The sequence below is a fragment of the Ranitomeya imitator genome, chromosome 3 (assembly GCF_032444005.1).
Source record: "Ranitomeya imitator isolate aRanImi1 chromosome 3, aRanImi1.pri, whole genome shotgun sequence".
NCBI classification, from domain to species: Eukaryota; Metazoa; Chordata; class Amphibia; order Anura; family Dendrobatidae; genus Ranitomeya; species Ranitomeya imitator.
Window position 1 is genome coordinate 431,951,753 of NC_091284.1, and position 13,620 is coordinate 431,965,372.

Genomic DNA, 13,620 nt, shown 5'->3' on the forward strand with positions numbered 1-13,620 from the left:
AATGGCGCTCCTTCCCTTCCGAGCTCTGCCATGCACCCAAACAGTGGTTTACCCCCACATATGGGGTATCAACGTACTCAGGACAAATTGTACAACAACTTTTAGGGTCCAATTTCTTCTCTTACCCCTGGGAAAATAAAAAAATTGGGGGAGAAAAGATCATTTTTGTGAAAATATGATTTTTTATTGTGCTGATGTAAAGTAGACATGTGGGAAATGTTACTTATTAAGTATTTTGTGTGACATATCTCTGTGATTTAATTGCATAAAAATTAAAAGTTGGAAAATTGCGAAATTTTCAACATTTTCACCAAATTTCAGTTTTTTCCACAAATAAACGCATGTAATATCAAAGAAATGTTACCACTATCATGAAGTACAATATGTCGCAAGAAAACAGTGTCAGAATCACTGGGATCCGTTGAAGCATTCCAGAGTTATAACCTCATAAATGGACAGTGGACAGAATCGTAAAAATTGGCCTGGTCATTAACGTGCAAACCACCCTTGGGGGTAAAGGGGTTAATTGCTGTCAAGCCATTAGCCAGTGGTAAGAGTAATGTACTGTGGAAAGGGAGAAAACAGAAGTTCCAGCACATATACCACTTGCAGAATGATGACAAAGAACCATTAGCTTGAAAAGAGTGGATAGTTAAGTACAGAGGTTGAAAATCATGACAGACCTTTAACATTTTAGACTGATATGTGCATCAAAAGCAGTTTTAACTTTAGCTCTCCCTTTCATTGAAGATAAACTCTGGAGGCCGATCAGTGTCCGATCCATAGGTCTTATCAGTTCAGTTAAATGGAGAATAGAAGTATATTAATTTCTTAATACTTTATTAATTTTTTTGCCACTACACTAAGAAGGTCACTCATGACCCCCTCTACCCCAGTACTGTCAAAAGACAAGTTCTACTAGAGCAGTTTGTTACGGTTTCTGATTCGTCAAAGATGCAAAAATAAATATCTTTTTCAGTATCAAAAAATGACTAATGTTTTTTAGATGTAATAAAACATCAATGTGAGGCTAGTTTATTTATGGCCACAGCTTCCAGCCATGGCCTAAACTTGTAGCATCAAAGATCCTTACAAAACTGCTTGTGTGAAACTGTGTAGAAAATTCCAACTATGCAGAAAAAGGCAACATTGCTTACAGGCAACATTCCACTTTAACCAAGAAAGGGATAGTCCACTACTTCCGGTAACAAACTCTTCTGAATACCTCCAATGTGATGGGAAAAATGAAATAATAGCTACTCCATCTCTCAAATTACTTTTGCCCCTGATCAGATAATGAACTCTAGCACATGCTTTACTTCTCCATGTCCTCTAGCAGTCAATTGGCATTAACATCCAAAGGGGGCATCACATCACCAATCAGCGGCCACTCTTTGGCTGCAGCCTTCACATTATTTTGACCAAGTAGAAGAAACAGTGTGGAGATGTTGTGACAGGTTTTACCTTCGTAACTATTTCTACCAGCCTCCTGCTTTTCCACCTTACATTTCTTCATGTATCACTACAGCCAGCAAGAAGTCAGCAAAGATCTCCTTTATGTTTACATTTTGAAAATGGTGGTCTCCACACACTTGTATCTCTCAGCTAAGAGGCAAGAAGTCTCACACAACTCTGGAGATAGTGAGACAGTGGAGAGTCTGACATCAGGGCCAGAGCCAGAGCTTCCATTCTGAAAATAGATCAGAAATGTGTTTCTTTTCCTAATTATACTTATTTGAGAAAGGTTATGTTTTCGTCTTCTTCTTCCCCATAAGGTTTCCCTTGTGGTGGATAGGTCCTATTAAAGTTTTTCCCACTATTACTTTAAGCATATATGATTTATATTCCTGTTTATAGCCCTATAATTTCTTTCAATGCATGCACTTAAACCATAAGAAAATTAGAAAAATAACTTGTGCTTTTGCCAATTAGCTACCGAGCATAGGATGTTTTGCTCATTCTTAATAGACTGCCCTTCTTTGATTTACTTCAATATGCAGGTTAAATAAATGTATCCGAATGATTCATGATCTTTTGTTTAGTAGTTTTATTACTAAAGCATTTTATTCTTCCTGGAAATTTTGAACTTTATAATTCACATTTCTTAAAAAAAAATCAATTTGTAGTTTATTTAGAATACTCCTTTTCTATTTTTAGAGAAATACATAAAAATACAAATTTGAGTATATTTTTAAAATTTAGTATGATTTTTTAAAAGGAGCATGTCATACCCCACTAATTGTCTGTCATACCCCACTAGTTTATAAAGGCACAGATGATTGACCTCGTGGAGACCAAAACATCCAACACCGTGGAGACACCATCACGTGTTTCTCAACGCAGTGATCCAGAACACTGCCCTGGATCACTGCGTTGAGAAACACGTGATGGTGTCTCCACGGTGTTGGATGTTTTGGTCTCCACGAGGTCAATCATCCGTGCCTTTATAGACTTTCTACTAGGCACTGCTCCTGATAGCCAGTTTCCTACTCCACACTGATGAGGGGCAAAAACCCCAAAACAGCTGTCTGTGGATGGATACCATGTTTGGCATAGGTGGTTTTCCTTTATTGGATGTTTTCCTTTATTGGATGCTGCCCTTCCCTTGGTTGTTCCTTCCCGGGGAAAGGCCTGGCTATTCACTGCCTGCGTTGAGAAACACGTGATGGTGTCTCCGCAGCTCCTCTACATACCCCACTAGTTGTCTGCATTGCTGCAGACGAAAGCGAGAACAGAGTCAGAGACTTAGCACTGGACTCGGCAATGTGCATAAACATTTTGTTTTTTTACTAGTAACAGAGCTTAAAGGAAAAACTTTTCTTAAAGTACAGCAACTTTAAATGGACACAAGACACTAGTGATTGAGTGTTCTATGGGGAAAAAACTGTTGTGTAATTTTTCGCAACGTGCGCAATTTTCACACAATGGTAAATATAGGTATAAAATGCATTTTTATATCCTACTAATTTCTGTCTATTGCATATTTCATGTATTAGCACAGGAGGAATACTATAATTCTTTGAAAATAAATATTTCCTACACTCAGTATGCTTTTTTTTCAATTGTTCCAATATACCTGTGTTGTAGTGTTGCCATTTGCACACCGGACTAGATTAAATTGGTTGCTGTCTTCACCAATGTTCCTATTCAATCCTAATAGAATCCAGCATTAAGAAGCACATTCATACATGTCAGTCATTACTTTTGTAGAGGTATTCAGTGATTTTTCTTCTTAGTCCTTCACTGTTTCTATGGCAGCGTCAACCATCCATTTCAATCCATCATTTTAAAAGGGTTTCTGTTTGATATTGCAAAGAACAGAAAATTACACATTTACCAAAAGTGTAGAAAATATATTTTTGAATTGCATTTGAGGGGTTTTTATTTGCTTTACTCCAGCTTTGCACATGAATAATTTTATTTTATGTTGATAGAAATTATATTTTGCTATATATGTGCTTATCATACAAAATTGAATGTATAAATTTAGCTTTAAAACTAAAAGGAGAAATAAGAGAAGAAAGAATAGAATAAAAAATATTCAAATGATAGAATGCCATAGGGCTAAAATGGTTCTAAAGTATAAGTTAATCTTATTGTATGGAGTGAATTTAAATATATATGGCATAATGGCTTCCAATGATTTTATTTCTCTGTGGTTCTTAAAGAATTCATAGTGCCCATACAATAATCTTTGTATATTAAGATCAAAATATTCTCGGAGCTAAACTACAAGTAAGGACTATTTGGAAAGATTCTTATGTATAGTACTAAATAATGACTTTTAATGAAATTTCAACTTGTTCTGAACCATACAAAATAAATTTGGGTCTCTTTTCCATGGTCTTGATATTTTCTTAACTCATTAAGATACTAGAAGATATTGGACAGGACAAATAGTTGATATAACCAGGGAAGAATATAGGCTTCAATTCATTAAACCGATTATGCCTAATCACTTTGAAAAGTCGCAATGTTTTTGTCCAATGCAAAGTTGTGCAAAAATGTCGAAACATTTGGTGTTTTCACTGCAGTTTGAACCAGCTGCACCAAATTGGATTGAGCTGGTTGTCAGGGCATGGGGTACGATACAACTCTAGATCTGATCTCCTATCTCTGCTGAGTGCATGAATTAATTAACTCGCATCTCCCGCTCTGTGACCGCAACCTTCTTTCTCTGTCAAGAACCGTCACCCAACTCAGGACATCCCAAGTTACCATAATTAATACAGGGTGGGCCATTTATATGGATGCACCTAAATAAAATGGGAATGGTTGGTGATATCAACTTTCTGTTTGTGGCACATTAGTATATGGGAGGGGGGAAACTTTTCAAAATGGGTGGTGACTATGACGACCATTTTTAAGTCTGCCATTTTGGATCCAACTTTATTTTTTCCAATGGGAAGAGGGTCATGTGACATCAAAATTATTGAGAATTTCACAAAAAAACAATGGTGTGTGCTTGGTTTTAACATAACTTTATTCTTTCATGAGTTATTTACGAGTTTATGACCACTTATAAAATGTGTTACAAAAAGTGCTACCCATTGTGTTGGATAGTCAATGCAACTCTCTTCTCCCACTCTTGACACACTGATAGCAACACCACAGAAGAAATGCTAGCACAGGCTTCCAGTATCCGTTGTTTCAGATGCTGCACATCTCGTATCTTCACAGCATAGACAGTTGCCTTTAGATGACCCCAAAGATAAAAGTCTATGGGGGTCAGACCGTGAGACCTTGGTAGCCTGGAAAGTGGATTGGTCATCATGGGCCAGTTGAATCATCAGTTGGTCATAAACTCGTAAATAACTCATGAAAGAATAAAGTTATGTTAAAACCAAGCACATTCTCAATAATTTTCCATTTGGAAAAAATAAAGTTGGATCCAAAATGGCCAACTTCAAAATGGCCACCATGATCACCACCCATCTTTTAAAGTCCCCCCCTATATACTAATGTGCCACACACACGAAGTTGATATTACCAACCATTCCCATTTTATTTAGGTGTATCCAAATAAATCGCCCACCCTGTAGAAATATACATGCCATTAAAAGCCAGAAACTTAAGAACAATTTGCAGTCACTATTGGCCGTAATCTCCTCCCTCTCATGATCAGACCCTGCTCTGAAACATTATAATGAAACATTGCAAAGTGCCCTGGATGAAGCTGCATCTCCTACACATAGAACAACTCAGCACAGGTGGCAGCAACCCTTGCACACGCTGCAAACACAATTTCTTTAGCAGTGTTCCAAGTGGGCTGAATGTCTGTGGATAAATTTTAATTTAGCTGAAGATTTCATCCATTATAAGTTTATGCTTAAAACATACAATTCTGCCCTTCTCCTGTCCAAACAAACCTACTTCAACATCTTTATCACTGCTCTGTCCAAAAATCCTAAATGACTTTTTGACACTTTTCATTCTCTCCTCAATTCAAGAGTACAGGCCCCCACCACTGACCTCAGTGCTGATAATGTGGCCAATTATTTCTAATAAAAAATGTACCATATCCGACAGTAAATCTTGTCCCAATACCCTAATGTTATGCATTCTCCTCCCACTTTAACTGCATCTAGGTCAGTTTATGTATTTGACCATTTGAACCAGTCACTGAAGAAGAAGTAAACCGGCTACTTGCATCTTCTCACCCTACTACATGAAACAGTGACCCTATTCCCTCACATCTCCTCCACTCCCTTTCCCTGGCTGTCACCACTCATGTAACTAAAATATTTATTCTCTCTCATCTGGCATCTTTCCCTCCTCATTTAAACACACCAGCATACACCTACTATTTAAAAATCCATCCCTCAATTAGAACTGTGATGCTACCTACAGACCTGTCTCTAATTTTTCCATCATCTCTAAACTCCTGTAGCGATTGGTCCACTCCCATCTAATCCGCTGTCTCTCAGATACGGTAACTCTCTTCTTGACCATCTACAATCTGGTTTCCGCTCTTTGCACTCTACTGAAGCTTCCCTCACTAAAGTCTCTAATTATCTACTATCATCTAAATCTAATGGTCACTACTCCCTGCTGATTTTCCTGGATCTCTCTGCAGCATTGGACACTATGAATCACCAACTCCTCTTCGCTATGCTCCGGTCTATTGGTCTCAAAGATACCATTCTCCCTGGTTCACCTCCTACCTCTCTGACTGCTCCTTTACTGTATCTTTTGCTGGCTCTCTTTCCTCTCCTTTTGACCTTACTGTCACGGTTCCTCAAGGATCAGCCCTAAGCCCCCTCCTCCTTATGTATTGCCCTTGTAGGACAAACAATCAGTAGATTCAGTTTTCAGTACCATGTCTATGCTGATGACACCCTATTATACACATCATCTCTAGACATCATGGCTTCATTATTACAAAACACCATTGATTGTCTTTCTGCTGTGTCTAACATTATGTCCTCACTCTGTCTAAAACTGAATCTGTCAAAAACTGAAATCCTTGTGTTTCCTCTCTCCACTATTCTACCTATGCCTGTGTGTAGTTCTACCATTACTTCCCATCAACATGCCCACTGCCTTGGTGTCACACTTTATTAAGATTTTTCATTCACCCCTACATCCGATCACTCACTCGCTCATGTCACCTACACCTGAAAAATGTCTATAGAATTCAACCTTATTTTACCTTTCACTCTACAAAAACTCTTATTGTAGCTCTTATTCATTCTCATCTATGCTATTGCAACTCTACTGACCGGTCTCCCTCTCGCTAAACTCTTCTCTCTCCAATCCATCTTAAATGCAGTAGCCAAGATCATATTCCTTTCCAACCGCTACACCGATGCCTCCACCCTGTGCCAGTTGTTGCACTGGTTGCCCATCCGCTACAGAGTTCAACACAATCTTATCAATCTCACCTGCAAAGCTCTCCAAAGTTCAGCACCACCCTACATCTCCTCTCTTGTTTCAGTCTATTACCTGACCCGTGCTCTCCGTTCTGCTAATTACCTAATACTAGCATAATCTATAATCTGAACCTCCCACTCCCATCTCCAAGACTTCTTACGTGTTTTGCCAATTATTTGGAATATGCTTCCCAATTGTCAGACATTCTAAATCCATTATGAGACGTATGATTCTTCATGATTTAGGAGCGTGTTATTCCAACATTGCCATTCTTGATTAATTGGGACTGTAGTGTCCACACCTAATGGCAAAAGAATACACGCAGTCCATCTACCCCTGAACAAGTCCATTGTGGAAATCACAAAGAAATAAATGAAATCCATAGGTTAATCGCCTTTACTGGAAAAATAAAAACATAATAAAAATCTGTATAGAGAGAGAACATTAGGTCTTTGGGTCCTCAAAAAGAGCTATGAAAAGTGACAGAAAAACAGACTAAACTAATGTAATTTTATACATCAATTTCCAAACAGTTTTGATTAGCTGTAGAAGGCAGTAGAAAAATGTGCTGCAAAAATTGCATCTTAAATGTGCCTCCTTCAGTTGTATTTAATGCAGTTATTACAAATTTATGATTACTATGTTTTGCATAAGCAAGAAGGATGGTAGCATATTATTATTGTATATATGGACAGTCATTCTGTAATACTCTTGGTATATTATTGAGTCTGTGCTTCCATTTGTATTCATTATGTTGTTTTTAGCTTTTCTCCCGAGTTGTCCCAAATAAATGAGAATTGCTGTTGTAGCGCCAATGCTGCCAACGTAACAGAGCACAAGGCCATTCTTATATACCGCATGGCAGGCCTTGAAAACAACACACCGTGACTTTGAGGATATCGGTGCTAGTTTTTTTTCTTTTAATTTGTTTTTTATTCAAAAGATTGATTGCTATGACTGTGGACAAGAATGCAGTGTATCATTAAAATGTCTCATGTAAAATAGTGGAGCGTTCTTTTCTTGTCCAAACTATTTTTATGTTACAGTATTGGTTTTGGCAGTAATGACAGCAACTTAGTAATGACCAGAAAGGTACAATGAAGAACTCGTTTTTATTTTCATATGTACATCTATTTTAATAAGTACATCTAGCTATAAAAATATTAAAGGTGGACATTATTTTTTTGCTGCTCTGTGGCCCATTTATTTCTATGGCAGGTGATGGACTTGATGAGTAAGATCTTTTTTCTTATTTCCCATTTTAGAATTGTGATTCTTAGGGTACCATCACACACTACCATTTCGATCGCTACGACGGTACGATTCGTGACGTTCCAGCGATATCGTTACGATATCGCTGTGTCTGACACGCAGCAGCGATCAGGGTTCCTGCTGAGAATCGTACGTCGTAGCAGATCGTTTAGAACTTTCTTTCGTCGCTGGATCTCCCGCTGGCATCGCTAGATCGGTGTGTGACACCGATCTAGCGATGCGATCTAGCAATGCGTTCGCTTGTAACCAGGGTAAACATCGGGTTACTAAGCGCAGGGCCGCGCTTAGTAAGCCGATGTTTACCCTGGTTACAAGCGTAAAACTAAAAAAAAACAAACAGCACATACTTACATTCTGGTGTCCGTCAGGTACCTTGCCGTCTGCTTCCCGCACTCAGTGACTGCCGGCCGTAAAGTGAAAGCAGAGCACAGCGGTGACGTCACCGCTGTGCTGTGCTTTCACTTTCACTTTACGGCCGGCAGTCAGTGAGTGCAGGAAGCAGACGGCAAGGGACCTGACGGACACCAGAATGTAAGTATGTGCTGTTTGTTTTTTTTACGCTGGAAACCAGGGTAAACATCGGGTTACTAAGCGCAGTCCTGCGCTTAGTAACCCGATGTTTACCCTGGTTACCCGGGTACCTCGGCATCGTTGGTCGCTGGAGAGCTGTCTGTGTGACAGCTCCCCAGCGACCACACTACGATTTACCTATGATCACGGCCAGGTCATATCGCTGGTCGTGATCGTAGGTAAATCGTATAGTGTGACGGTACCCTTAGTCTGTCGGTATGGATAGATAGATAAATAGATAGATAGATAGATAGATAGATAGATAGATAGATAGATAGATAGAAAAAAATGATCAGAGTGCAGCACCTGAACAATAGCAATAGTTGAATGCAAGGCTTCGCAGGTACATACCAGTCCTTATATTAGAAAAATCAAAGAAGCAGCACACCATCATTTTAGTGCAAAAAAGCAATTTTAATAGCCCATTTGTGTATGATGTTTCAGCACTGTGTGTGAGCCTTTTTCCAATATATAAGACCCCCAAAGTCATTTCAAACCTGGATAGGTCTCTAAAATTTTTGGGGGCAATTTCCTTGAAAAAAACAAAAATTGCTGCTTCATTTTTAAACCTCCTTTAATGCTATCAAAATAAAAGGACACTTTACAAATGGTGATGATGTAAAGCAAACGTGGGAAATGTTATTTGTTAAGGTTTTTTTATGGTATGGCTATCTGTGTTAAAGGGATAATCCTTGAATGTTTGGAAATTGCTAATTTTTTAACATTTTTCTCAAATTTCTGATATTATTTTGTAAATAAACACAAAACGTATCAACCTATGTTTACCCTTATCCTAAAGTACAATGCATCATCAAAAAACAGTCTGAAAATTACTGGGATATGTTGAAGCGTTTCATTGTCATTACCACATAAAGTGACACTGGTCAGATTTTAAAAATTTGGCCCCGTCACTAAGGCTATGTGCACACGTCAGGTTTTTTTCCTGACAAAATCCGGAGAATTCTGGCAGAAAATCGCGTTTTTTTCCGCGCGGATTTTTCGCGGTTTTTTCGCGTTTTTTGCGCGGATTTTTTGCGGATTTTTTTTTTTTTCCCTGAAAGTCATTTTGGCTTAGAAATCCGCAAAAAATCCGCAAAAAGAATGAGCATGTCCATTTTTTTTGCGGAATGCGTTTTTTTTGCGGAAAAAAACGCATCCATCTGAACAAAAAATCCGGAATGCATTCTAAATGATAGGATGCATATTTTTAGCGTTTTTGATGCGGAATTATAGCGTTTTTATAGCGAAATTCCGCAAAAAAAACGCTAAAAATCCGGACGTGTGCACATACCCTTAGGGTATAAATTTCAGGCATGAAAAATGCATCTGCAGAGTGTTCTCAATAATCATTGCCAACCTAATATTTTCGCATCCAACCCAAGAGGGTACCTCGCCATTATGCTAGTCACAGAGTTCACAACAAATTATTAGTGCCAGTTAGGGAGTACGGTACTTTACTGTTAGTCAGTGCCCAGATGCGCAGTGCCATCCAGAGAGTGCTCCTTTATACAATACCAGACAGAGAGAGCAACCTAAATCATTGTCAGACATTATTTTTTTTTTGTTAAAAAACTATATCAAGTGGCCAGCTTGCCACAAGCAGGCAGTCAGTTGTGACTTTCTTTCTTGGAGCTGAGGTGTAGCAGCAGAGATAAGTGGCGGGAAAGTGTTCGCTTCAGTAGTTAAGTTAGGCCACGTGCACATGTTGAGTATTTGGTGAGTTTTTTACCTCAGAATTCGTAAGCGAAAACTAGGAGAGGAACAATTAGAGGAAAAGCATAATAGAAACACAACCCTTTATCACTTCTGGATTTGTCATCCACTCCTGGTTTTGGCTTACACATACTGAGGTAAAAAAATCACCAAATACTCAACATGTGAATATGGCGTTATTGATTGTCCGCTGTTATCGTATATAGTCTGTCTTTTTTGGGCGGCTTTTTTACTCTTCAAAGAATCCATGAGTGTTTCACATTTATGAGAGACTTTCCAGACAACCTACGAGTGTTGACATTGGTGCCTATACAGGACTCGCATCTGCACCATATTTAAATTGCATACTCCTCTTTGTTAGCTATTGTCCACAGATAGCGCATATGCCAGTCTTTCCTGCACCACACAGAGCTATGTAACCTCTGCATCTTCTGGACATTCGTGACTGATTTACCAATCTTCCTTTCAGAACGGTGTAGATTAGTAGTAAAAACATGCGCAGATTTCTTAGATGTTTACCGTTATACTGTTGGCATAATGCACACCGAATTCTGACATAACATTTATTCACGCCATATAGTGTACTCCAGAGGACCATGGTTCACTGAACACAGTGAAAACATCCCGCAGTGATATAGATGGAAGTCAAGTATTGTATATTGAATCAAAACTTATAAAGTGTCAGTCATAAGCTGTAGTCTAGTATGTGAAGTCCTTAACCCTGCTGTTCTGTTCGGTCTGGGGAGACCTATTTTGAACTTTGGTATTTTTTGGGGTGTTCAAGATGCGGTTCTGAAACTTGTGGTTGATTGACTTAAATGAGGATGGGTCGGTCGGCCACGGGTTTCAGAGCCGCATCTTGAATATTTTAAAGAATATTGAAGTTCAAGGTCGGTCATTTTTGACCAACAGAACAGCAGGGTTAAAGGGAAACTGATATTTTCAAAATGTTATCTGCTCTACAAGTAGAAAATTATAGAGCTCGAGATGCTGATCAGATTGTTATGCATTTTTGTGGCAAAAGTTTCAGTAAAACTTGTGTATTATTCATTAAAATCCCTGGTGTCTCTATACATATCAGTCCAGTGGGTTGGCCCTGTAGGAATGTACACTCAGAAAGCTGCCAATCACTGAGTAGGACCGCCCACTGGACTGATATGTATACAAGCACCAGAGGTTTCAATGAATAAAACAAGTTATGCTGACTCTTTTCCAGCAAATCTACATATCATTCAGCTCAGCTTCTTCTCTATATCATGCTGCCCACAGATCGGACTGCATATACAAGGTGATTAGTTCATTGAATTCAAGTTTTCAATTGGAATAATTAAAAAACGATTTTATGAAACAGAAAATTAGGATTGTATAAATAAAAAAAAGCTTATATCTAGGTATACTTGTAATATTCATTCTCATTATGTCGCCCTCTTTCATTGTTTCGATTCCATCTCCAAATTTCAATTTAATTTGGGATGAAGTGGATCCAGGTGGTGATGAACATATGTGATCTACACTGGACACTTTTGGTAGAAATTCTGAGAAGTAATCAAATCAACACAAAGGAGGCCATAACAAATATGTAACAGAAATATGTAGTCATTATAGTATTATGATTATAATATGTGCTTTGCATGAACAGAGTACAGTTAAAATTAGGACAGCCCCTTTGAAGCTTCACTTAATCCCTCCCCGCACCCAATGTTCTGTATGTCAAGGAGCTGAGATAGTTGACCTTGACGTCCTTCTACATCAGCAATGAATGACAGCCAGGCTCCCAATGTAATGAGTTTATGTTTCTAAACATTGGCTTGTAAAACATTTATTATAGAACTGAAGACTGTAATAGCAATTTTTCCCTCTCATTTTAGGTATGCAGAAGAGGAAATACGCCAGAAAGTGGGTACTTTTCGGCAAATGCTCATGGAAAAAGAAGGAGTGCTGACAAGAGAAGATCAACATGGTCGTCAGATGTAAGCAACTATATACTCCTTTATGTTAAATATTTTCAGCATCCTCAGTGGTCTACAGGCTCAAAGACTTTATATTGAGCCAGTACCCCAGTTTGTACGCTTTCATGCAGGAGCTCAGCGCTTCTGCCTGCTGTGCAAAGTGGTGTATTGAGTGATCATTTAGGGTCTCAATACTGATCTGCTGCACACGTTAGGAAGGGACTAGATACTAAATCAAAAATAAATTCATAGGTACCCTTTAGGCTTCTTTCACACTTGCGTTGGTACGCGGCCGTCGCTAAGCATCAGCGCAACTACTGACATACATTGCGAAAATTCGGCACAACGTGGGCAGCAGATGCAGTTTTTCAACGCATCTGCTGCCCATTCTAAAATACCGGGAGGAGGGGGCGGAGTTCCGGCCACGCATGCGCGGTAGGAAATGGCAGATGTGACATATGAAAAAACGTTTGAACGTTTTTTTGTGACGACGGTCCGCCAAAACACGACGGATCCAGTGCACGACGGACGCGACGTATGGCCATGCGTCGCGATCCATCGGCATTACAAGTCTATGGGAAAAAAAAACACATCCTGCGGGCACATTTGCAGGATGCGTTTTTTCCCAAAACGACGCATTGCGACGGAGGCCAAGCGACGCAATTGTGAAAGAAGCCTTAAAGAGAAGCTGTCACATTGTGCATACACTGGCCGGCACCTCTCCTGACCTGAGCAAGGCAGTATGATGCATTTCTTTGTAGCTGTCAAGCTCAGGTCAGGAGAGCCGACAGCCAGTACAAGGTTTACCATGCAATTCTCGCACAAGAAATACAGCACGAGAAATACGGCAGTCTGTCTCTGTCCAAACTTGTATATTATATGCGTTGAAAGTCCTGGTGTTTGTATACATATGAGTCATTTTATCCCCTTATATAGCACTATTAATATTCACACCATTTTACATCACTGTCTCCATTGGGGCTCACAATCTAAATTCCCTATCAACATGCCTTTGGAGTATGGAGTATGAAAAAAAAAACTGAGTACATGCATTCAACACACAGGGAGAGCATACAAAATACTTTCAAATATTGACCTTGGATTTGGACTCAGGACCCCTGCACTGTGAGGCTACAATACTAGCTATTGTCCACCATCTCTGCATGCCATCTCATATAGGGATGACTTAATTTCTGAATAGGACCGCCCACTGGACTCAAATGTGTACAAGCACTAAAGATTT

General features: G+C 39.1%; 1 protein-coding gene across 2 annotated transcripts in view; it reads left to right on the forward strand.

The window, feature by feature from the left end:
* The window catches only part of SRRM3 (serine/arginine repetitive matrix 3), a 777,290-nt gene that overhangs the window by 512,830 nt on the left and 250,840 nt on the right, over positions 1–13,620 (forward strand). For both annotated transcript variants that reach the window (XM_069757291.1, XM_069757290.1), the window contains exon 5: positions 12,297–12,398. In XM_069757291.1, coding sequence (XP_069613392.1) covers positions 12,297–12,398 — 102 coding nt within the window. The remainder of the gene's footprint in view (positions 1–12,296; positions 12,399–13,620) is intronic.